The sequence below is a fragment of the Scardinius erythrophthalmus genome (assembly GCF_964197995.2).
Source record: "Scardinius erythrophthalmus genome assembly, chromosome: 2".
Taxonomy (NCBI): domain Eukaryota; kingdom Metazoa; phylum Chordata; class Actinopteri; order Cypriniformes; family Leuciscidae; genus Scardinius; species Scardinius erythrophthalmus.
This window is the reverse complement of record NC_138222.1, coordinates 5,602,930-5,627,191: the sequence shown is the minus strand read 5'-3', so window position 1 is coordinate 5,627,191 and position 24,262 is coordinate 5,602,930. Positions and strand designations below refer to the sequence as shown.

At 38.4% G+C, this 24,262-nt stretch overlaps 2 protein-coding genes across 2 annotated transcripts; both read right to left on the bottom strand.

Moving 5' to 3' along the window:
* Positions 1-3,490: 3,490 nt before the first annotated feature.
* Positions 3,491-10,266, bottom strand: fgf4 (fibroblast growth factor 4). Its single transcript, XM_081359960.1, has 3 exons — positions 9,611-10,266; positions 8,260-8,363; positions 3,491-6,503 (listed from the first exon to the last, which is right to left on the bottom strand). The coding sequence occupies exons 1-3, from the start codon at positions 9,903-9,905 to the stop codon at positions 6,327-6,329; spliced, it is 576 nt and encodes a 191-aa protein (XP_081216086.1). The 5' UTR covers positions 9,906-10,266; the 3' UTR covers positions 3,491-6,326.
* Positions 10,267-16,729: 6,463 nt separating this feature from the next.
* fgf3 (fibroblast growth factor 3) lies at positions 16,730-20,752 on the bottom strand. Its single transcript, XM_081356905.1, has 3 exons — positions 20,031-20,752; positions 18,754-18,857; positions 16,730-17,922 (listed from the first exon to the last, which is right to left on the bottom strand). The coding sequence occupies exons 1-3, from the start codon at positions 20,305-20,307 to the stop codon at positions 17,533-17,535; spliced, it is 771 nt and encodes a 256-aa protein (XP_081213031.1). The 5' UTR covers positions 20,308-20,752; the 3' UTR covers positions 16,730-17,532.
* Positions 20,753-24,262: the final 3,510 nt, after the last annotated feature.

The following is a 24,262-nucleotide window of genomic DNA, read 5'->3' as shown; positions in this document are numbered from 1 at the left end:
ACCCCCACATGCTTAATAATCTTTAAGGAAAACATGTTTAGTGACTGCTGATTTCTGCAGTTATACCTTATTTTCTTTGTTTTCTAATTCCACAGAAATAATCTGTAAAATATTACTTAATTTTTTATGTAAAATTACACATAACCCTATAAAATTACAGAGAATTTCCTTTTAAAAACGTAAAATTAATGTAAAACCAAAATAAAAGCAATTACCTGTAAATTTAATAGTGGACCTTTAAATTACAACAAATATCTGTAAAATAACAGGTATTCACTGTATAATGACAAAACGACAAAATTCTGTTAAAAAATACAGACCGTTTCCTGTAAATTTACAGTTTTTTTTTACAGTGTTGCCTGATGTCATGTAATGTGTGATTTGTGAACATAAGCCGTTGAAGAGCAACATGTGTCACAACCTCTCTGTTCTTGCGTGACCACGACAGTGCCAGAGAAGCCGAAGTGTCGTGTTGCACCTTCCTCCTCTTCGTTCCTCCTCCTCTTCGTTCCTCCTCCTCCTCACTCCACCTGGCCGCCAGAGCATCAGCGAGTGGATTACTCTCAATATACTTTCTGTTAGCGAACACATTGTTGTGAGCTGTTAGACCGCTAGCCTGTCTTGTGAAGTCTTTGTGCTCCTGAGAACTTTAAAGGCCTGTTATGATATAAAGACAGTTTTGGCACAAACAGCTTAATGGAGAAGAGGCACTTGAGAGGTGGATGGATGTTTATTTGGATGACAGACAATGAAACTGACGCAGATAGGCGGTGAAGAGAAACTATTTTTAGGAGGGCCTTTACAGCCCTCATACATGGCAGACTAAGGTTATTGGAGCAAAACGTTGTCATTCTTATGGGCAATGATAGGGCTCCCCAGCTCAGGGCCAGGAATACATGTGTATTAAATGACCACACCTGTCTCACTTCTGCTTTAAAGTGAGAGGTTTATTTGAATACTGAGTGCAGACTGTGTATTGTAAAGCAGGGGTCAATGACATGACACCTAGTTTATTCAAAATACATTACAAATGCAATTCGGACACACAATGAGTCAAATACACCTCTTCTATGTCATGTGTCATACACCTCATCACAGTCATGTGATGCAACCAACACACAGAAGAAAAAAAGAAAATATCATAGAAAGGACAGACCCTCAAGACTGTGTGTCAGGTTTAATGAGTCTCTTAAAATATCCGATAATCTGACCTTTTTATGACGAAGCAAAGTTAGTTCAGGTATAAAATGTCATGTGGTGCCCTCAGTATATTTGTAAAAGTGCTTTTTACCTGGAAAAAATAGATATTTTGAAAATAATAACTTATGTGTACACATGTATTCAAGGTGTAAGGAAAATATGTTAATGGTTTTTACCTGATGCTTACACCACATTGCATTTGTTAAATTTAAATATCTCTTGAAAATGCCAAAATATAGTTTTTAAAACTATGTGAAACCAAATTAAATACAAAGAGGACATTTTAAGAACATTTGAAGACACTTAAAATATAATTTTATATATAAAAAATTGTATTTTAAAAAAGTGTGTATTTTTATATATACAAATTTAATTATACACAGTACACACACATATATTATTTAAACACAAACTTTTATTTTGGATGCGATTAATCGCGATTAATCTTTTGACAGCCCTAATATATATATGTATGTATTTATGCATTAGGGATGCACAATATTGGATTTTTGCTAATATCCGATATGCCGGTCAAATTATTTTAGCGATAAAACCGATATCGATTTTTTCCTTTTGTCTGAAAACGACACCAAGTCTTTATGTGCAAGAATTTTAAATGAATTATTTTTCATTTCAGTATTGAGAAATTCTGTTTTTTCATTCTGGTTTCAGAGTTCTGAGGTCTCCTTACCAAAAGGTTACTTGTTAAAGATATAATACATTAAATGCTTTGAAAAATAACCATAATATAGTCCGTCACATTTATTTTTCCCCAGACAAATGCAGTTGTAACCCAAATATTTGATTTGGGATTTAACATTTGTTTGTGATCTAGATTTGTAGATTTGATTCAGATGTCGTGCCGATAATATATATACATATTGATAAGTCACAGTAGATCAAACAGTGTATTGAGTGGATGCTGGGGATGTTGTGGATTGTTCTTTGTCATTCTTGTTTCCCTTTGTTATCCTACACTTACGTGCCAGTAAAACATGGAAATGCATAACTCTATTTGCATAAAATGTCAGTTTGTGGATTGTACTAAAGAAAGACAATAGCATTGGCAGTTGATCTGAGTAAAAGCCAATCGTATAGAGCCAGTCTGGCAGATCATTAGTTAGCGCACAGAAAAGGAAGGGCCCATACCACTTTAAACGGGGTCCCCTTTCATGGAATCGCATGCCTGGAAGGGCTTCAGTGGATTCCTCCTCCGAACCTTTGGAAACCTTCGCAGAAGTGAAAGAGAGGTTTCCACTCCCGGGAGTGAGCGCTTGTCTGCGCGGATGGCAAAACCACCCAATCTGTAAACTGGGCCTTGGCAAGTCAAACAACAGCAGAAGAGTGTCTTGGCAGCGAAGTCCTTGTAGAAATATAAGGCACGGCACTCCAGGCGGGCCCACATAGTCTAGTGACACAAGTCTGTGAGCATATTTTTAGCTCCGCCAGGGAAAGGCCCCTTTCTATAGTTATGCTGGGAGATATTCTAGTTTTACGTGTTTTGTGCCTGTATTACAGCTGTCGGTTTCATTGAACCTTTTGTAGCAGCTCTGTAGAACAAAAGTCGCTGCCTTCAATTTTTAAGTACAATCAACTCGGATGTTTAAGTCATTTCAACTTATTTTGCATTAAACTGACTTAAAAAATGATTGAATTTTGAATAAAGTAAAAAAAGTACAAAATTGCCTAACTTGTTTTGACGAGTTAAAGCAATGTAAAAACATACAGTCAAATCAAAACTTATTCGGACACCAGATATCATTTTTGATATTTTTTTACTAGTGGCTACAGGACACTATAGCTCATGTATGTAAGTGAGGAAAGCAAAATACAGTAAACTGTGACATATTATACCCAAAAATTCTTCATAGTGACTACCAGTAACATTTATACAAAATTTGGGACTAAACATTATTCAGACACTTTAACCTGAACATATTTTGCTGAAGTGTTTTTTTCTCTAATTGCTAATGCAACCTTTTTACACCACAGACTGAACAAAATGAAGCATTGCTTGGTAATTTGTTGACCTAAATTGACCTGTAGTTAAATTTAACAGCTGACAGATATTCAACATAATTCATTTATGAGACAAAACCAGTGAAATATCAACTGATTTCATAACTCGGAGTTCTTCTTGTCATATTTTAGTACCATTTTCTAAACTATAGCGAATAAACTGTGATCATGTTGAAAGTGTCTGAATCAATTTTGGTTTGACTGTATGTTGTCATCACTTATAATTGATCATATGATTTTTACAGTGAATTAAAAACACACAGACCAGTATGATTTACATATTTATTAACTTCCATTTAAGTTAGGGTATCATCATGTGCACAGCACATACATCACAATATTTAACAGGACCTGTATAAAACTACAGACAATATTTGGTAAAACAGGATCAGAGCGCACTACTACAGGACTCAGACGTCAGCCCAATTACTATAGAGCTCTGCCATGGATGCAAACGCGACTGGCGCTTCGTGGATAAGCCATATGGGAATTGACAGAGAAATGGTATATGCTTTATTTCAATACACCACATACATCCCTGCTCATAAGCACATCCGAAAAACGATCAAATCTGGAACATTGTTGTGTTGGAGCGGCAGTTTGCCTGAAAGAAGAGGATGTTCTGTTTTTACTAATGCCGTGCCTGTTGATATTGCGTTTTTTTGGTTAAACAAATCAAGTCCAGTGATTTGTGTGATGAGGGTCAGAGGAACGATTTGCCTTCAGTGGCCATTCGGTCTATTGTAAACAACATCCACACTGATGCAAATCACGTCCATTTGGGAAGAGGTTTGGCACGGACGACCCTTCGCTCCTCCCGCATTAACTCTGACTAAATGATGTGCACATCCAGGCAGGGCACGTTAAGAAGCTAATTTAGACACGTAACGACTGAAATACCACGGCTTTGAGATTACACCAAACAAAAAAAAAATCAAACAATGCGAATGTGTTCATGCTTTTGAGGTCGATCGGTCAGTTTAGCTTCCTTTCATTTACCAAACATGAAGCGCAAAAGACTATCCATCCATTTTCAGTTCAGCTTTACACTCGGGTGCGTTTTCAGTTTCTTTCAATTAAACGCACCTGCCGTTGTGATAACAATAAGGAATGCTTTTTTGAAGATAATAATGTTTTTAATATTTAAAGATTTAAGCGTGTTTATCCCTGCATGAATGCATCATGTCTTAATGTTTATTTCACTAGCATCATATAGCAGGTTTAAAGCAGCTTCTTAGTTTTGCAACATATTATGTTTACAAAATATATGAAGAAAAATATAGGGTTACTGCTTGAGCATATAGTATAGGCTAACAGCTGTCTGCAAATATTTCCAACATGATTATCCTTTCTAAAAGTAAATCACAGGGTAAAGATAGCTCAAACGTGACAAGGCGCAACTAGGACGCAATGGCCGCCAGAACTTCACAGAGTGGCAGAAGAGCAACTAAACATTCGGTTTCAGCTTGTTTTTTTTTTTTGTTTTTTTAAAGTAAAGTAAAGAAACTGCATGAGGTAGAAAACGACACAAAAAAAGTGGGCAGTATGCCTCCTCGTAACTCACTGTCATCAACATTAACTCTTAGTTTACTCACACACAACGCTGTCATTTCTTTGTTTCTGTTTTACCATCATAGAAAAATACTGATCTTTAACATGACTGGTTTCCCTAGATCTTCCCTAAACCACAGCAAAGACTGACTTGAACTTGGCATTGTAAAGTGTGGACACAGGGGACAGTATCTGCATCGCAATGCCTTTGAATTTTGTATTTATGTTAAAGAAGCTACTTCTCTCTATCCATAGCCTTAGAGATGTGACAAAGATTGACTGGAGATAAGTTCAAAGTTCAACCCCCCAGCAGAGCTAAAAACAGATTTGAAGGGGTAGAACTTCAGTAAGCTAGAGTAAGCCGATACTGCTTCAGTTAGATCCGAGCTCCGCACAAAGGAGCTCAGACATTGGACAATTGCTCCAGTGCTAATACTATGGGGGTTGATACACCTTAACCATTGGAGGCTTTACCTAAGACTTATATTCTTTCCAATGAAGTACAAATGGACCTCAGTCAGCTTAAACGCCATATTTAAAGTGATAGTTCAGCCTGATCTCACGGCAATTCGTACGAATTCTACGAGGTGGCTAATTCGTACGAATTCATACGACCTCACTCGTACGAATTAGTACGATTTTTGATTGAATTGCCCAATTCGTATGAACGAATGACCTACCCCTGACCACGCCCCTAAACCTACCCATCACGTGGGTTTAGACAAATCGTACAAATAGTTCGCCCAAAAATGAAAATTATGTCATTGTTTACTCACCCTCAAGTTCACTGTAAAAAGTGAATAGTTGGATCAACTTAAAAAAATTACTTCAATTGGTAACACCTAAATAAATTAAGTTTTCTCAACTTAAATTATCACGTTTTTCATGATAATTTAAGTTGAGAAAACTTAATTTATTTAGGTGTTACCAATTGAAGTAATTTTTTTAAGTTGATCCAACTATTCACTTTTTACAGTGTTGTTCCAAACCTGTGTGAGTTCTGTTGAACACAAAAGAAGATATTTTGAAGAAAAAAATAGTTGAGGTTAGCCACTGACTTCCATTGTAGGTGAAAAAAAAACACTATGGAAGTCAATGGCTTTCGTCAACTGTCTGGTTACCAACATTCTTTAAAATATCCTCTTTTGTGTTCAACAGAACTCATACAGATTTGGAACAACCTGAGTAAATGATGACATAATTTTCATTTTTAAACATAAAACATAATTTTTCAATTTTCCCTTTAAATATGGCGTCTACCCTGACTAGGCTACTTCTCCAAACCCGTCGCTTTAGAACAACACAAACAGTGCAAAACAAAAAAAATGTACATTGTAGGAATTTCACTTGTATATATGAACACGTGGTAGCAGCAATGAGGATAAATTAACAATAACAAATAAATTAAATGTTGTCTTCCACCTCGGAAAGAAAACGTTGTGATGAAATATAAAATCAACAGTTATAAATAGTCTAATATATACATACATGACACGATACACTTAACCTCACATTTAACTTCTGTAGAAAGTGCATCGTCGTTCCTCCAGATGAGCTCAAATTCTAGGCAAGAAATGTGTCATCGTCATGGATGTTGATACTCGATTTCCTTTTTTTGTTTTGCCAGTCTTACTTAGTGCGATGTACATCCCAGGATGTGCCAGCGATTCGTACGCATTGTAGTTATTCGCAAGGAGGTTTTCTCTGAACTTGCAGTCATTTGTGAACTGCCCCTGAAAGTGACAAGGAAATGGCAATTATTATTTTCAGTGACATTTCAATAGACCGTACATCATCATATTAAACAATAGCGACGTCACAGCGCAATACCTGGAGAGGGGCTTTATGAAACAAATAGCAAAGAGAGATAAAGTTTTGCTCTTTCTTTATGATGTTTTGCGAGGGAAAACCGAGGACTTCGACTTTTAACCCTCTGGTAGGCTACTGGTCGCATGTCGGTCAAAAATTACCGATGTTTTTTTTTTTTTTTTTTCAATGAAAAGATTGTAGGCCTACTATATTTATGTTTATTTTATTCAAGATTTTGTATTTTTAGGTGATTTTATGGTGCTAAATTATATTTATGCAGTAGTTATAATCCATTTATTCACTTTTTGATAATAGACCTGAAAATGAAAATTCCAACTTAAGCTGTCTTAAATCTTGAATGCATTTATTGTTATGAAAAATGCACGCACGCACACAAAAAAAATATTTCTATTTTTTTTTTCAATTTTTATATGAAATATGCATTTTCCAAAACACGTTTACTCTAAAAAAAAAAAAAATGCGAGAAATCGAAACTATGATTCCAAACAAGCTGTGTTCCAAATTTGAGGTTGATATTTTAAAAAATTTGCTTTCAGTAAGAATTTGTTTAAACGTTTCCAATAGATACAATTCGTCTCCATTCAATACAAGTGACTATTTTTTCAGGACCATTTAACCTTTTCGGATTGTGTCCATGGATTATGTTGTTTTATTGTGTGTGTGTGTGTGTGTGTGTGTGTGTGTGTGTGTGTGTGTGTGTGTGTGTGTGTGTGTGTGTGTGTGTGTGTGTGTGTGTGTGTGTGTGTGTGTGTGTGTGTGTGTGTGTGTGTGTGTGCGCGCGCGTGTGTGTGTTTTTGTTTATATTACATTGTGGGAACCAAATGGCCCCACAAGGATAGTAAAACCTGAGATCACCTCCATTGTGGGGACCAGCCAGCGGTCCCCATGAGGGAAATGGGTTAATAAACATACTAAATGATATTTTTTTGAAAATGTAAAAATGCAGAAAGTTTCCAGTGTTGGGTAGGTTTAGGGGTAGGGTTAGTGTAAGGGGACAGAATATACAGTTTGTACTGTATAAAAACCATTACGTCTATGGAGAGTCCCCACAAAGATATGTGCGCCTGTTTGTGTGTGTGTGTGTGTGTGTGTGTGTGTGTGTGTGTGTGTGTGTGTGTGTGTGTGTGTGTGTGTGTGTGTGTGTGCGTTCACATTACAAGTGGCAAAACCTTTACCAAGTTTCGGATGAAGTAAAAAAAAAAAAAATTAAATAAATAAAAACTAAAAAAAAAAAATCGGTCAAAAATGACTAGGTTAAACCATCGGTTTTGGGGCTCAGACAAGTTTAGGTGTTTTCAGGGTGAGTCTGTGCGTGCAGAAATCGGAGGAGCGCAGTATGGTGTTTGGGTGGTCCTCTTTGGCCAGTTCATCTTTACTCTGGGAAGGACAGTAGGTGCATGTGTTGGCTGGCAATGCTAAGAATGGAATGCGTAGTCCGAATGATCTACTGCGCTCCCGTTCCTGGGTTTGTCCGTCCCACAATGAAAACACCACTAGGCACTGGAAGCGCGCCACAACCGACTCCAACAATGTCACGCTGTCGGAGACTGTGGGTTGTTGGTGGTGAGGGGATACATCTCAAGTACAGGGTGATATGTCATCGAGCCCTGATAAGAACATTCACGGACGGAAACGCGTTGTAAATCATTTCATACTCACAGAACCGTAAAGCTTCCCTTTGCTGTTCATGGCCACGAATAGCCCGCTCCGGACGCCAAACAGTGTCACAACTCCCCTCTCCACCGGAGATATCTCAAGAAGACCTGAAACACACAACAAAGAAAATAAATGACCTTGTTTGGCTTATATCTTTAGCCCTGTCTGGCAACTCCCAACGATGACTGCCTTTCTAAAAATTGTTCGTGTTTACATTTAGAGCATCCTTTGTGAAGGAAATGACACTTTCCGCCTCTTCAGATTTCCCCAAATGTAGTATTGCATTCTCTGTAAACCACTTCTGCTTTATTTGCCACGTCGTCTTTTCCAAATGAGTAATTTCATGAAACTTTTTTTTTTATCAAATTGAAGCTTTGATTGAAATGTGTCATGCGTCTTTGGCCGCTTTGTAAGGGTAAACATTTAACATTTATTAGTATAGAAAAATGATGTACCAATGACTTCCAATGTAGTAATCCATCTCATTTAATGCTTAAAATAAAGACCGTTTGTTTAGACTGATGAATGTTGACACCCAAGACAAGTAGGCTACTTCTTAAGTTTGACTTCAGAAACGTCAGCCAAGTGACAGATGTTTATAACTCTTGTTATATTGCATTTAAGTCCCATAACGAACCTTTTAATAGTTCACCAGAAAACCATCTGTACTGGTGTGAAATTCGCTGATCTGAAAAATGGTGAAAACTTTTATTTTACAGTGTCATCGTTACACGTGTTACATGCAGTTACTGTAGCATTAACTATAAATTATGCAATCACATGTAACTAAACCTAATCCTAACCCTAAGCCTATAGTAGCATTAATATTACTCCGTGCTTTAACGTAACAAAGACTGAAAGTGTAGCCGAAAAATCCTTAATGAAATATTAGAAACTTCAATCTTTATAGAACCATGCAGCAGTTCAAGAAAAGAAACTCATGAGAAGAAACCATTGGAGAACCTCTATTTTTTAAGGAGTGAAAAAAGGATGAGTTTATCTCGCTACTAAGTTTAGGCTTGGGATTTTGGCCCGGTTCCTGTTCCTGGTTACAGAGACCTGTTGCGTGCGTAATGTAGGATGCCAGATGCTCGTGCACACACCTCACCTGCCTTGTATCGAGAAATGTAAATGAAAGCGCTACAACAGGCTTTGTTGATGTTGTTCGACATGGCATGATGTTGAATAACGTTTTGTTATTATTTTACTAATTATTTGAACTGAATAACGGCCATGGAGCGTTGTTTTCATAAATATTTTTTTTCTGGATTATGTAGGCTAAATAATTTTCACAATCTCAATCCCAACAGCCTATCCAACATGCATATACGATCAAATAACAGACCAAACTTACTGTAGCGGTTTTCGTTGTGCACGCCGGTAATTCTACCATCCGGTAATACTTGGAGATGAAACCCAATGCCAACATTGCAGTAGAGACGTCGCAGTCTTTTAATGCCCGTGAGATAATCACTGTCCCGGCTGGTGTCTCTCTTTTCCCCGGGGATTCGGGCCAGAGAGCGCGAGTAGAGAGTCTCCCAGCGCCGCTCCACGGGGCCGCTCTGCCCACCGGGCACCGGAGCGCAGCGCACCGAGCTTGTCATAAGTCCTAAGACCAGTAATGGTAAGAGGGCCGATTGGACACTCATCCTTCTGAGCGGTACGTGAGTGTCTGAAGGCGTTGAAGACACCAAACTACCGTCTTTCTCTAGGTATATTTGCCACACACACAAAAAAAAGAAGACGCACCAAACAGCTTACTCAAGGACAGAGCTACGGTCAACCCTGGTGAGCGGCATGAAGTCGCGCTCAGTGGGTTTCCTCTCAAGACACTACACTTCAGACTGGTGTTCAAGCTGTTTTGCTTTCACACAAAAGTTGTTGACCGTGAATTCTAGCCCCGCTCAGCCATGCCACTTTTCCCTTGCCGACGATATTTATATCTGGACGAAATTACATCACACACTACCTAGTGCATGACGAAGCAACCTTCTGCGCCACTCCGAGCGCACTGATTCCTTATAATGTGCGCGCGTCCATGCCGTGGGCAGTGAGACTACAGCGCGCGTGTGTGCGCGCGTGCGAGTGAGAGAGCCAAACGTCATAACCGCACTGCATTCGTTCACTTTGACAATGTCCAACACGAATAATGTCTTTATCAGTCTCAAATCTGTGTCCGAAGTCATTCTCGCTCTGGTTTGGCGAAGGTGGAAAGCGTTTTAGTGCGTTAGTGTAAATTAGTTTGAAAAATACAGCCATGCATATGAAATACGTAAAATTAGGTTAAGTGTAGACTATTTAGTTTGCACACACACACACACACACACACACACACACACACACACAAATTCGTTAGTTGGTCTGTCTTTGTGTAAGCTTCCTTTATTATTGGTCAGAAATAGGCTAGATAAAATAATTTATGTATGGGAGGATGTATCGGAAATCACAACGTTAACAGACAGTGTCAGACAGGAGACAGTTCTATAAATGAACAATAACAGGAAAAAAAACATTCGAATTCGAATTCGAACGAATTGCACATTTTCTTTTCTTGTTTAAAGTGGCCGTGTTCTCCGAAAGAACAGAAGGGAAAACATGATATGCGCAATATGACGCTGATGTGAAAACATAATTTGTAAAGTTTAATGCAGCCTTTGGACATCCCACTGACAGCGACTGCTGGATAATTCAGCCCGACAATTCTGTTGCTGACCTCTTGCGAGTGTCTAGTTGTGAATGTTGTGCGTCATAGCATTGAGGGGGAGAACATGTAAACCGCTGGAAACATCACACTGTGAGTCAAGCTTTCTCCGCGGCCCCGGGGAATGCGCGCTCCCTGCTGCTAGTGTAGAGGATGCGACGTAAAACGGAAAGACCGTGGGGGATGGTGCAAACACGTATCGACGTAAAAGTAAGACACCTACTTGAAAGCTCAAATGATTGTAATTTGCGTTACTATTGATAGAGCCTTTCGTAAGAGTAGTGCGTGGAAATTATTCTGCCCAGAATCACTACATCACAGGCAGTTTAACTCCTGAATGAATACTTGAGGGTGGATTTACTATATTGGAGCAGGTTTAATTACATGTCCCTTTATAGGAGAAGGACTCTTTTCTATTCTGTTGGTTACATGTTCCTCGTTTACAAAGACAGTTGCCTGTTAGTTAGGCAAATGTACTGTCTTTGTTACCCTAACCCTAACCCTGCAGTGACACCCAAAAGTATTTAGGTAAAATAGTATAAAGTAGGCCTATAACTTTAACCACACTTGGCTATGAATCTCTTCGCGTTACATAAAATATCTACAACATTTATTTTGAAGAAAGCGCAACCGCAAGAAGTTCGAGTTTCAAGTCAAACAATATGTATAGCTCAAAAGTAATACGTTTGTTTGTAAAGTTGTTGAGCTTTACTCTGTGTGAACTTGAGGTGAATTTACTTTATATATCCTCACAAAAAAAAAAAAAAAAAAAAAATTTAAACAAGTTGGTTCCCTTTTTTTTTTCAAAGTCCCCCAGAAAGTAAAGTAAGCTCTAAAAAATTTGTTTGCACATATTTTGTTATGTAGCAGTTTTGGTGTACGTCCAAAAATGTCCAAATGCATGTTTTTAACATAGTGCACGCACTAATTCCTGCATAGCGGTAACAATAGGAACGAACTACAATGAAAGAAAAGAACTTTGATACAAAATGTTTCCATTTGTCTTTGGATTTTGAGGGAGTGGTAAAATGTCCAAAACTTCATTAGTTACACAGGGATGTGATTGACAAGTCTTCTCTATTGTTGATTTGTTTATATAAATCATTATGCCAAACAAACAAAAAGTTCCCTATAGCTTGCCATAACTCTTGCTTGCCCCGCCTTTGTTTCGCATGACGACGTTTCCTCCAGACAGAACACTCTCATCTCTTAACTTCAAAAAGGAGAGTTGAATACCCCTAGACACTGAGCCTGTTGCCCAAATAGCTAAACCGCGATCCCACCCATCCAGGTTCCGACGCTTCACTAGATGTTGCTTGCTGATGGGGGTCTTCAGCACACAGGAATGGCTCGGTTCATTTGATCTATGAATGTGTGTCTGGTTTTATATAGGCTACATGTTGGGGACACAGACACTGATCAAACAGACCCGTTTTTTTTACCCATTTGGATGCTCAAATCGAAAAGGCGCGTAATGCTTCATAGCCACTGCTGAATTATCATGACAAAAACTCTTTATCACAGGTTACATGCTTGTGATAATTGACCGATAATGAAAGCTTTTAGTTGTTGTGGAAGACCGAACTAGCAACTAACACATGGTGCACATTTGAACGAGTCTTGCATCTGAATCCAGGCAGAGAAATGAAGTGAATGTGATAATAACATGCGCGCCGCCGCTCTCCATGGTGCTGCAGTCGCGCTCAATCGCTCAGTTGCAGCCCGAGCTCATGAAAGTGCGTATCTATATCACGAATTGTATTTATCGTGCAATTTATACTACGCAATAAAGAGTTTTTACGTGCATATGATACGCACTTTATGGCGTGTAATACGCACGTACCCCACACCAGTAATACTACCCAAGTGGGTTTACAGTGCGTATCATCCCAATTATGTTCGATCCAACGATTAAAAATGTTCGCCTTAAAGAAAGATATCGGTTTCATGCATTTTTGTTAAGTAATAGTGACATGAAATATGTATTGACAGGCCGTGGGCAACTCAATTATTCTATGTGTAGGCTAGATGAATTAGTTGCAATGCTTATGCATTTAATAAATCAAGCACGATTCCTTTAACTCTGAGTTCTCACAATAAAACATTAAAAGTATTAATTACAGAGAGCAACCTCGAACATCTCTTCAAACGTCACATTTGCCGTGCACTTAAAAAATCTCATTGATATCAAATACAGAGGAGACAACCCGCCCTTCAGATTCTAGATTTATCGCGAAGACAACACTGATAAGAGCTTATTTGATAAGATCCTGTGATTTCACAGCAGCTGCACGGGAGTCAGTGCTTCCCTCTATAGGACGCTTTTGGAAGTACAGAGAAATGGGAACTTGGGAACTTTCTGACATCGTGTCAGTGAGATCACTAAATATATACAAAAATTGGCACACTGCCAATGCTGCTCCCAAAAATCTTTTACTCACACTCACACACACACAAAAAGTACACAGAGAGGTACTATTTATAACAGCATGATCCATCACACCTGACCTGATTAATCAACTAATTATCCAATCATCCAATAAGCGAAATATATATATATATATATAAAATAACAATTAACAGAAAAGTGAACTGCAAAATAGTCACCAAATAACAATTCACAAGTTAAGTTATTTTGGGGAAAGAGTATTATTTTCATAAAGCCTTTTTTCTTTCTTTATCTCATATGCAGCATATTTGTAATATCCCAGAAAAAAATAAATAAAAAAAAAATAAAGCTTACACTCTTAAAAATAAAGGTTTCAAATGGGTGTTTTGCATCAATGCCATAGAAGAACCATTTTCGGTTCCCCAAAGAACCTTTCAGTCAACAGTTGTTAAAAGAAACATTTTGTGAAAAACATCCTAAAAATCTTTTTCCACTATAAAGAACCTTTTGTGGAACGGAAATGTTCCATGAATGTTACAGGTTCTTCGTGGAACCATCAATGCCAATATATAACCTTTATTTTTAAGAATGAATTTTACATCTTAACTCTAAATCGGTTATTTCGTTTAATCTCCATATATGGTAACCATCAGCATTAATAAATGTATCACTTAAAAAATAGTTAAGCTGGAAGCAATATGGTGTGATGTTAGTGCAGAGGTCATCAACTCTACAAGCTCCGCAGAGATGGCCAGTAGGAGGCCTGTCTGTACGAACAAAGACCCCTCAGGCTCCGCTGGGTCAATACTTGAGGAATTCCTGACGATACCAATTAGATGGGCACGAGGAGCAACCCTTTGAGGCCCTCGGGCCAGAGAAGAATGAGACTGAAGCCCACTGATTTTAATTGGAGCAGTTTTCACTATAGCGCACGGCTTAAAGTAATTTCTGAGAAAGCACTCGTTGGGTAATTTAATTACCAATAGGTTTAAAAACCGTCGGAATTGGTTTGGAAAATAAATAAAATAAATATTTATTTATTTATTTGCACATTCGACATTAAATATTAAATACATACTCGAGATGTAATCTCACCCTGATGCTGCATCATCTTATGGCCTTGGCTCTTTGGGCATCTATAGGTTAATGAGCGCTTCCATGACTTCGACATGGCGGCAGACACGTCATTGTGTAAGGCAGGTCATCAGAAGTCGCTCGATCGGGACGCTGAACTTTAACCCCTGCGTCTCTGTTTACTTGTTATATGCCACTGAACTAATAGGGGCGTCGTGTGCCTGAATAGGTTAGAACTGGGACCAAAGAGCATGAAAAACTTTGCGCATAAGGTCAACATATGGGACAGAATGAGCCCCATAATTGTATATATCTCTTTAAAGACAATTGTCTAAAATTAGTTGTTGTTTTTTTCTCCTGCACTGAGCCAGAAATCTCCAAATGTTATATTTATTTGATTTTATACATGTCATTACTAAAATTTGATGAAAATGTATTTTTGTGACCAGTATTTTCTGATTTATGGAGTGATAAAAAGAGAAATCCAAAATCCCCTCTGTAAAAACTTTGGACTCTAATATGTCCAAAAAAATTTTTTGAACTCTAGATATTTATGCAAATGAATGCATATTTAATTAGACAATGCCTCATTTGCATATTTCAAAATAACATTTCCAAAAACTTGCGATTCGTATCAATCAACTGAGGATATGGTAATATATTTTTTAACCTATTCAGGGGTGTCTTGCCTTAAGCTCAGCAAACAATACTTTTTTTATCTGGAACTTGTTTTATGGATAAGGATCTTGAGTTGACTGTGTGGTTCTTTAGAGATCCAGTTCTTGATGTTTCAGTGTGTTCCTCAGATCTTGGAGCCCGATCTCATGAAAGTGCGTATCTATAGCACGAATGATATTTCTCGTATCACTTATACGCCAAAATGAGTTTTTGCGTACATGATACGCAGTTTTCGCGTGCATATGATACGCACTTTGGCGTGTAATATGCACGCCCTCCTCATCACTAATCCTACCCAAGGGGTTTACAGCGCGTATCATTTGAACGCAAAAACTCGTTTTGGCGTATAAATGATACGAGAAATATCATTCGTGCTATAGATACGCACTTTCATGAACCAGCAGCAAAGGGATTGCTTAAAAATGAATGTAAAACGTTGTTCATAGGAGTGACATATAGGCTTTAACCCTTTTTGGATCTAAACCTTTATACTCTTAAAAATAAAGTTCCTTTGGAAGGTTCCGTGGAGAACCTTAAATATCCATGGTAAATTTCCGTTCCACAAAAGTTTCTTGAAAAAGATTCTTCAAATTATTAAAACGTTCATCACACTATAATAAAATAACGGTTATTTTAAGAACGGTTCCAAAGGTTTTTATTGAACCAAAAATGGTTCTTTAATGGCATTTCTGCGAAACCAACCAAATCATTTGTTAGAGCAAACCTCTGGAGATGTTATTTGCATGATATCATTTATTTTCCATGGCCAGGTGATGAAAGACAGCGCTCCTCAGTTTCTGATTAATAGAAGCGATTATATAATATAATATTTGACGTCGCGGAAAGCTTTGATCTGGCCTCTCATGCATTTATGTATATGAATGGGTTTGTGAAAAATAAGGTATCAGGAGGACAATACAAAGGTTCATTCAAACAGTCCAGCATTCCTGTTGAGTAATATTAGAGTTTGGCATTCATAACAAACTATACACTTTTTCTGAAACATTTTTTGTTCGTCGGCGATTGCCTTGTTTCTCAGATCTCAGGCTCTCGTCGTTTAGAGAAAGGAAGAAGAATGTCTCGAGCGACACAGCTTCCCAGGTTTCCCCAGAGATGTGCCATTGTGACCGCCAGGAAGCTCTCGAACCTGCGAAGTATAGAATAACACGTCTTTTTTTCCCCTCTCCTATAGATTTCAAAAGCACAGATCTCCGTTCCTGCTTGAAAAAGCCGATCTTCACGCGAAACACAGTACGGATGCATTCAAATACAAATAAAACAGTTGCATTTTAAACGAAGAGTCTATACTTTACAGAGGTCAAAGTGGTCCTGTATTGCTTTTCTAGTTTTTTTTTTTTTTTTTTTTTACATTTTCCTTTCTTCTAGATGATGTCACTTTAGGAAAAATGGGCGGATGGTCCCAAGAGGGAGTCGTTTTTTGCTGGAGCGCGGAGATACTTCAATGCATCCCCGATCACTATCAGTAATACATCTGCAGACATTGCCTTATTTACCGACATTCATTTAGCATTAATTAAGCTCCATATCATATGTTTTCTGGAAACAGAGCCTACATAAAGTCCGAGCGAAACCATATCATGCATGCTTAGCAACACAACCAAAAATGATATATACTCCATATAATTTATTGGTGACATTCCTCTAGATGTTTAGCTTTCAGTGTCGAACAATGCAGTTGTAATGCATTATACTCTGCTTACAGTGTTCAATACATGACATTTATCAGAGCTGATGCCATTACATATATGTAGACTCGTGTTTGAATGAAGTAATAGGAAACTGGAGAGGGATTGTTCAAAGACAACAGTGTTATTCTTACTACTAATCTCTTCTGAAGAAAAATCTTTGATATTTGGAAGTGTAGAAACTATGTCATCAATAACTTAAAAACATATAAACAAAAATAAATATGTATTACATTAGTAATATACAAAGTACTCCTGATTGCAGTTTAAGAACAGTAGCCTATCACATGTAAGTTAAGAAGCATCTGTTTTTATGTGTATGGATCTTTGTTTTCTACTTCAGTAAGAAAAAAGTGCTTGTCTGTACACCACCATACATGACACATCGTCGGCATTGTCAAGCACTTGTACGACGTCCTAATTTACCATTACAAACATTTACTCTATGTTATCTTGCTCAAATAAAAAAAAAAGTAAATGACTGTACATCTATGTACAATAATTACACGTCTTTAACAGAAAAGACTTCAGAACATGACGCGGTGCATGTCATAAAAACGCTAAACTTTCAGTAGTGTTAATTTTGGTCACATGAACATCTTTATCATTGGGCTTTAAATGTCACTCTCATAATTCCTCGAAAAGTTTTCTTGAAAATCGTCCTCTCGTGAGAAAATTGTTCCATGTGACTCTCAGTGGATTTCTTCTCCATCTGTGTCGAGAGAGTGTTAAATGTCAGGTCTTCTGCTGTGGCCCTTGGAGCCCCTGTGTCGTCGTCTCCTGCGCTCTGCCCGACCGACGGGAGCCCGGTGAGAGCCCGTCTGGTGCCGCTGGCTCTCTCTGAGCTTGCGCACCATCTCATGGTCCTTGTTGCCCAGAACGCGGGGCAGAAAGAGGGAAGCCTTGTCCGTGCTCCGTGTCTTAAAGCCCCTCCTGGGCCGGCCCTTTCCATTGATGGACACGTACCACTGCCTTTTAGAGCTGGCACGGCGCTTGCCGGCCCCGGCGCCGGCCCCTGCTGGGGGAGGCTGGGTCGTGGCGTGGTGCCGTGACGCGTAGGTGTTGTATCCGAGCTCGTGAATGCGCTCCAGGAACTCGCACTCTCTGTTGAAGAGTTCCTGAAAGGGTTAAAAAAAATAATGTATTAGCCTTGTTTCTCATCTTGACTGGACCTGCAACAAGGTGGCTCAGTGTGGCCACAAAAAAGTCCTCTCCTTTATGTAGAAAAATCTACATTTAAACTGGTCAAAACTCTGCACATTCACTGGGAAAAGAAAAGAAAAGTTCCTGCCTTCAATTTTTTAAGTACAATCAACTTAAGTCATTTCAACTTAAATTACAATTAACTGACTTAAAAGAGTTGAATTTTGTATAACTTATAAAAGACTTAGAGTTAAAGCAATTTAAAACAGCTTATTGATCATATAATTTTTAACCCCTCTGCATAACCGGTTCCAAAATGGGGTTTTCACAGTGACATTATGTATATATCACTGTGAAAACCCCATTTTAGAGCCATTATAATAAGATCCATTTTGGGGTCAACTAAGAACTTTTCAGTGAACAGTACTTAAAATAACAATTTTTTCTTAGTGTGAAGAACATTTTAATAATCTAAAGAACCATTTTCCACTATAAAGAACCTTTTGTGGAGTGGATGTTAAAGGTTCTTTATGGAACCATCGAAACCAATAAAGAACCTCTATTATTAAGAGTAAGAACCATGTGGTTATCACTCTCTTCTGACCAGTGCTTTCAGTGACAAGGTCCTCGGTGAGGCAAACAAAACTCAGCAATCAAACTCTCAGTGATCTAGCAGCATGTGGGCACACTCGTTCCGCATGAAAAACACCACCATGTGGCGAGAGCCTCAAATAGCCCTGCTTGTTATCTGATCCCTGCTAGCCGAATTTCAGATACTTGATTTTCCGACGTGACATAACACTTACCGAAGCATACAGACGGCCTTTATCATTCATAGCCAGGTATCTTCCCGAAAACAGGCCCTTGATCGCCACCACACCGACATCGACAGCTGTGATCTCGAGTATGCCTAGGGATAAGAGTGGAGCACTAGTTAGTGCGCGTGCTAGAAATGTGAAAAAACACTTATAATAGCATTTCAAAATTGCACAATTAACTGTCAGCCGAGTCTGTTTTCAGAAGCATGTCATGATTTAATGTTTGAAATCGTAGTTTAATTAGTTGTATTATTATTATTATTATTATTATTATTATTATTATTCAATGATATTGAAAACCGTAACAGTTGTAAGTGTTGTGTACGCATACATTAAGTTTGTTTACTATAATATCAATAAATATAAATTGATTTGCTATAAATATTAGTAATTGATTTGATTTATGTCGATATCATTAAATTGATTTTAACTTATCATTAATATAGCTTATCATTAAAGATAAACATTTAACTAATAATTATGGAAATGCATTTGTTTCCAATAAGGTTAATTGTAGAAATGTAGGATTCATTTTGCTGTTTTAAATACAGAGCCTATATATGTATATGTTATTTTTCGTTTATTGAGTCACGGTCTACACAACATACGCTGTCAGGTTAGACATACAGACACTAAACGCCTCTTAAAGAGGATGTTTATTCATCCTTTTTTCCCACTGATTAATGGCTCTCCTCATTCTTCTGTTTGGAATAATCATCCTTTTACGTTGGATAAACACATCCGTTGTCTAAGTCATTATGTTAAACTGTTGGTTGAATCCTGTTTTCATATGGTAATTGTCCATGAGCACTCGGATTCGACTAATTGGAAAACTACAGATAAACGAACGCTGCGATTTAAAGAAATGTAATTTAAGATTATAATGTATAGGATACCAAATGTACAAATGTTCTACTCCCTGACAGCGAATTGATATTACGATGTAAGCTGGAGTGTCTGATGTCACACAATAATGGAATACAGTGAGCTATTTACTATTGCTAGACCTCATTGACTTTTAGTTAGTTAAGTTGTTCAATCCGCAAAAGAGCTCTAACAGTTGCTTTAATCTCGCTTTACAGTGATAAGAATGCTGATTACAATGTTCTCTGCTCCTGAATGACGGACAGGACGAATTATTGTTCGATGTTAAATGAATCGCACACTAATATTGTCAGCGCACAATTGTTTATTCGCGCAATTGCGCAAAAAGTCGCCGATCATTTAATAAATTGACGTGAGAAGCGTGAGAAGAGTTTACTCACTGAAAGGGTTGTTTTCGTCAAGAGATCCGTCTATTTTTCCGTTCGGGTGTATTTGCAAATGATATTTCGTGGCGCAGTAAAGTTTCCTGCGTCTTGGAGCTCCGCCGAGGTGCTCGTAAACCCCGCCGCGTCCTCCAGCATCGCGCCGCGTCCTCGGGTCACACTCCTGGCCCCTGACACAAGGAGCCCTTGGGCTCCTGCTCAGCCTCGGAGCCAGAGATTCCTGCAAACTCGGATCCAAGGAGCTCAGTAACAACAAGAGCAGAATTATAACCATTGTGGCATGGCGGGATATCGGCAAAACCTCGCTGGAATGGAAAGAGCTGGCACACGGGGTCCCATCAAAGAAGTTTCATTTGTCGGTGATCCAACATTTTAAAAGAAAACTTGCTGTATCCTTCTTTAATAATGCGTCGCGGTCATCCGGCTTGGCGGCGACAGCATTGGTGCTCATGGGTTCCACTCTGCTCTCCAAACACACTGTATCTGACCGAGGAAGAGAACTCAGCCAGTCGAGCCTGTCGTGAGATTTCGCTGATCGACAGTGTGCGCAGAAATAAAAGAGCCCTCCTGCAACAATAGCCCGAACCCCGACCAATTGATACAAAGGAAAAGGGGAGGCAAGGTATCAGTCTTGTGTGAACCAAGAGGTTGCAGCGTGGATAAAATTACACAGCACTGCACACGGTGGCTTACAGAGGAAAACCGCATCACAAAGAGAGAGAGACATCCAAGCGCACAGTTCGCTTCTTTTCAAAGACCCGAAAATTATATTTAAGCATGAACACTGGCCTCTGGCTGGGCGAGCCACTGTTAATTCTCTTTTCATGCTTGTTGGCACATTTCGACAGTGATGTTAACATTCATGGACACACGCACGTGGCTTTCAATGATCCACATTTACGTGTGGAATGTTTCTAGTATGAAACAGCGAGTGACGACACACAATAATGGTCTCGACAGTTGGCTCGATAAATCAGTAAAAGTCACTTCCACAGGAGTTCATGAGTTATGCATGTATTAATAGACAGATTTTAAGCGGGTTATTTGCGTATTAGATGCAAAATAATTGCCAGCATTTTTAGCATTTTAAATATGAACGAAATCATAATTCAGAAACGTCCAACCTCTATATATTTACGCCTATAACAGCCTATGTGATGCTTTCCTCTTCCAACAACCCACTATCGCTCCGAAGTAGCCTAACTTTCAGCCATTCATTCAAAATATGTTTATAGGCTGCAAAGCACAGGTAGTGATGCTCTGAATAAAACGATCAAGGCGTGTTTTTCCATCCAGAAGCGCAGCTATATTTCCCTGCTATTTGAAATGCATAAATCCAAGTGTCGCTTCGCGAAGTTTGTGTCCTGATTTTGAAAGAAAAAACAACAAGGCATATTCCATCATTTTTCCCTTTGTCTTAATCAATCTAGCAGGCCATGGACATGAAAACATGCATCTTCTCTCAGGAGTGAACCAGACTGCAAGTGCGACTCAAAGCTGTGTGTGCTGCTATAGTGGGTGGAAGAGTAACACGCAAATGACTTCTGCCTAAATTGCTTCCATCTTGGTCGCATTATGGTTGCCATTCTCGTAATTAGCACCATCATCTACAAATCTCCCTGCCCTTTGGCGCAACACCAGCGCATGCTATTGAGAACCTCGTGGGAAGGCAGCCTTCATTTGTCTTCGCTTTCCATACCCTGGCTGTTTGTCACACAGACTATAAGTGCTCGTAATAACTTATTAGCCGCGCTGCAGTCAGACCAGACCCGGTGTGTGTGTGTCAAGACTAGACGGAGAGTAGATATGAGCCTATACTGATGCTCTGGTGACCATCTCTGAGAGAGACGAGCTTGATGTGGTTTGATCCTGACAGTGGGTTGCATTTCTGATGTGGTCGGCTGTTTCTTTCTGGAAGTATTTTAATTACGGCCCACAGCCGCCCACAAAGCCCAGCAGTAATAATCAGTATATGAGAGAGAGAGAGAGAGAGAGAGAGAGAGAGAGAGAGAGAGAGAGAGAGAGAGAGAGAGAGGAGGGGGAGTTCACTCAGGATGTTGCCTGAACGGTTAAATCGTACCACGTTAAAGTATTTTCGGTAACACTTTGTTTTACAATGTCCCTGTTACACATGTTACATGTAGTTACTGTAGTAATAACTAAAAATTATGCATAATAATTACATGCCACTAACCCTAAACCAAACCCCAATCATAACCCTAACCCTATCAGTACATTATTACTCAGTACTCAAATGCATAATCACTTTACCTTCTTCTCGACCCTTTGCTTTTTTTAAATAAACAAGATGGAAAATTGGATACGTCATAACGCCAACAGGTTAATCATGAAATGAGCTACAGGGTTGAAATCACTATCATGATAGATTATAATTGGATTTGTGGGTCTAGGAATATATTTTAGATGACAGAACTGCTGTCTTCTGAATAAGCAGGTTCTCGTTTAATTTGATATATAATGATATATAACAGGTAGCTACATAAGCTTATCATCTTAATTTACGAAAGTTAAAAATATCTGTCTGAGCAGGAGGGAGGACTGTAACGAGACAACACCAGACAGTCAGTGTATTAGCAACATTTTAAAATTGAAAAATTGAATTTGTATGTTTCCTATATTTTGAAATATTGAGTTTAAAATGATGGTGATGTCATAATAATTGTTTTGAATATGTAAATTCTTTAGCCATAGTAAATTCATGAATGATATTTAAAATATTTTCTGAGTTCTCCAGGCCATCAGCACTCTTTACTCAACATTAATTTATGGCATAAGTTTGTAGCAGACAGACATTGGAATATAGACTTAAATGTTTGAGATGCATATAGCACAAAACTACAAAAGCCACTGCTAAATGAAATGTGTTAGACACCAGTCGTCTGCATTGATATCTGTAATAAAATATTTGAATATTCTCTTTATCCCCTTTCAGATTTTTACAGTTAGTTATAGCTTACTTTTTTATTTGCAAAGATATACTGACGTTTACTCTTAATATTTCTTTATGTATTACCCAATAGTAATACACAAATACTTAAAAAAAATGAGTACAACTCTGATCTAAATTTTATAAATGATTTCTGTTGTGCAGTTGATTCTGTGATGTTTACTAATATTTTTGACTTGAATAAACTTAGATGTTACCATATAAAAACGTATGATTCAATATTTTTACAGTAGATAAAGTTTCCAATTAGAACAAAAAGGGCTTTTACAGCATGATGCCTTTGAAATGAAAGAACCATTTAGGTTCCGAACAATGTTTCAAACGTTCTATTTTCCAGCTGTACTTCACTGTAAAAAATTCATTGTTGGTTTAACTTAAAAAAGGAAGTAACCTTAAGTTGAAATGAAAAAAATTGAGTTAATACAATGAGGGAGATTGCTTGAATCAACAGAAACTTAAAATAGTATGATATCTGAACCACATAAATTAAAAGAAGAAAAAAAAATGAAAATAACTTTTTGCAGTGTATGGTGTTTTAAAAAGCACATGAAGAAATATTTATATAAAAAGATCCACATTGCAAAATTATGATCCATTTTTTAGAAGAAAGAAGATTTTGGTGCTTCAAAGGGAAAGTGCACAAGATTTTTCACCCTGACATTTAACAAAGTTTAATAGTCGCTGGGTTTTCTTTTTTTCTGGCTCCTTTGCAGAAAAGGAGGTTCCACAATTCAGACCAAATCAAGCTGACCTCTGAACCTTTTCTGCTGTACTTTTTCTCATGCCATGTTTTTTTTTTTTTTGCGCGAGTGATCTGAGGGCCTTGGCTAGAGCCAGACGGGAATGCCTCTCGTCCCCTGACAAATCACCGTTGAGCCCCTTTTGTCCGGGTTCACTTTGATCTCACCTGCTTGTCAGGGGCTCAGAAAGAACTCCCGTACAGTCCCAACGCACTGCAAACAAATTGGCAAGCACTTTATTCTCATACCTCATTACCCCAGGTTGGTTTGGGAAAAAAAGGTTAACCTCTTTAAATACCCCATTACTACAAAGCATTTTCATGAGTATGTTTTGGAGCGTTTGTGTAGCGTTCCGCTCATTGATGCGAGTTTGTCTTATTCTTTTGCCAGAGAGCCCTCAACAGAGCCTCACATCATGTCCGAGGCCGTCGGCTTTTCAGCGGGACGATGGAAAAGAGAGACTTACGGGATGATTTTAAGAGCGTTCATAAGTGCTGGCCGCACCGCCTCATTGCACCTTT

What these genes read in the sequence shown, in the direction of transcription:
- fgf4 (XM_081359960.1), bottom strand. Translation starts at nt 9,905, where the DNA reads ATGAGTGTCCAATCGGCCCTCTTACCATTACTGGTCTTAGGACTTATG. An exon ending in GCACAACGAAAACCGCTACA is followed by an intron (nt 8,364 to 9,610) that starts GTAAGTTTGGTC and finishes TGTGTGTTTCAG; the next exon opens with GTCTTCTTGAGATATCTCCG. An exon ending in AAGGGAAGCTTTACGGTTCT is followed by an intron (nt 6,504 to 8,259) that starts GTGAGTATGAAA and finishes TGTCACTTTCAG; the next exon opens with GGGCAGTTCACAAATGACTG.
- fgf3 (XM_081356905.1), bottom strand. Translation starts at nt 20,307, where the DNA reads ATGGTTATAATTCTGCTCTTGTTGTTACTGAGCTCCTTGGATCCGAGT. An exon ending in TGACGAAAACAACCCTTTCA is followed by an intron (nt 18,858 to 20,030) that starts GTGAGTAAACTC and finishes TCTTATCCCTAG; the next exon opens with GCATACTCGAGATCACAGCT. An exon ending in AAGGCCGTCTGTATGCTTCG is followed by an intron (nt 17,923 to 18,753) that starts GTAAGTGTTATG and finishes TAACCCTTTCAG; the next exon opens with GAACTCTTCAACAGAGAGTG.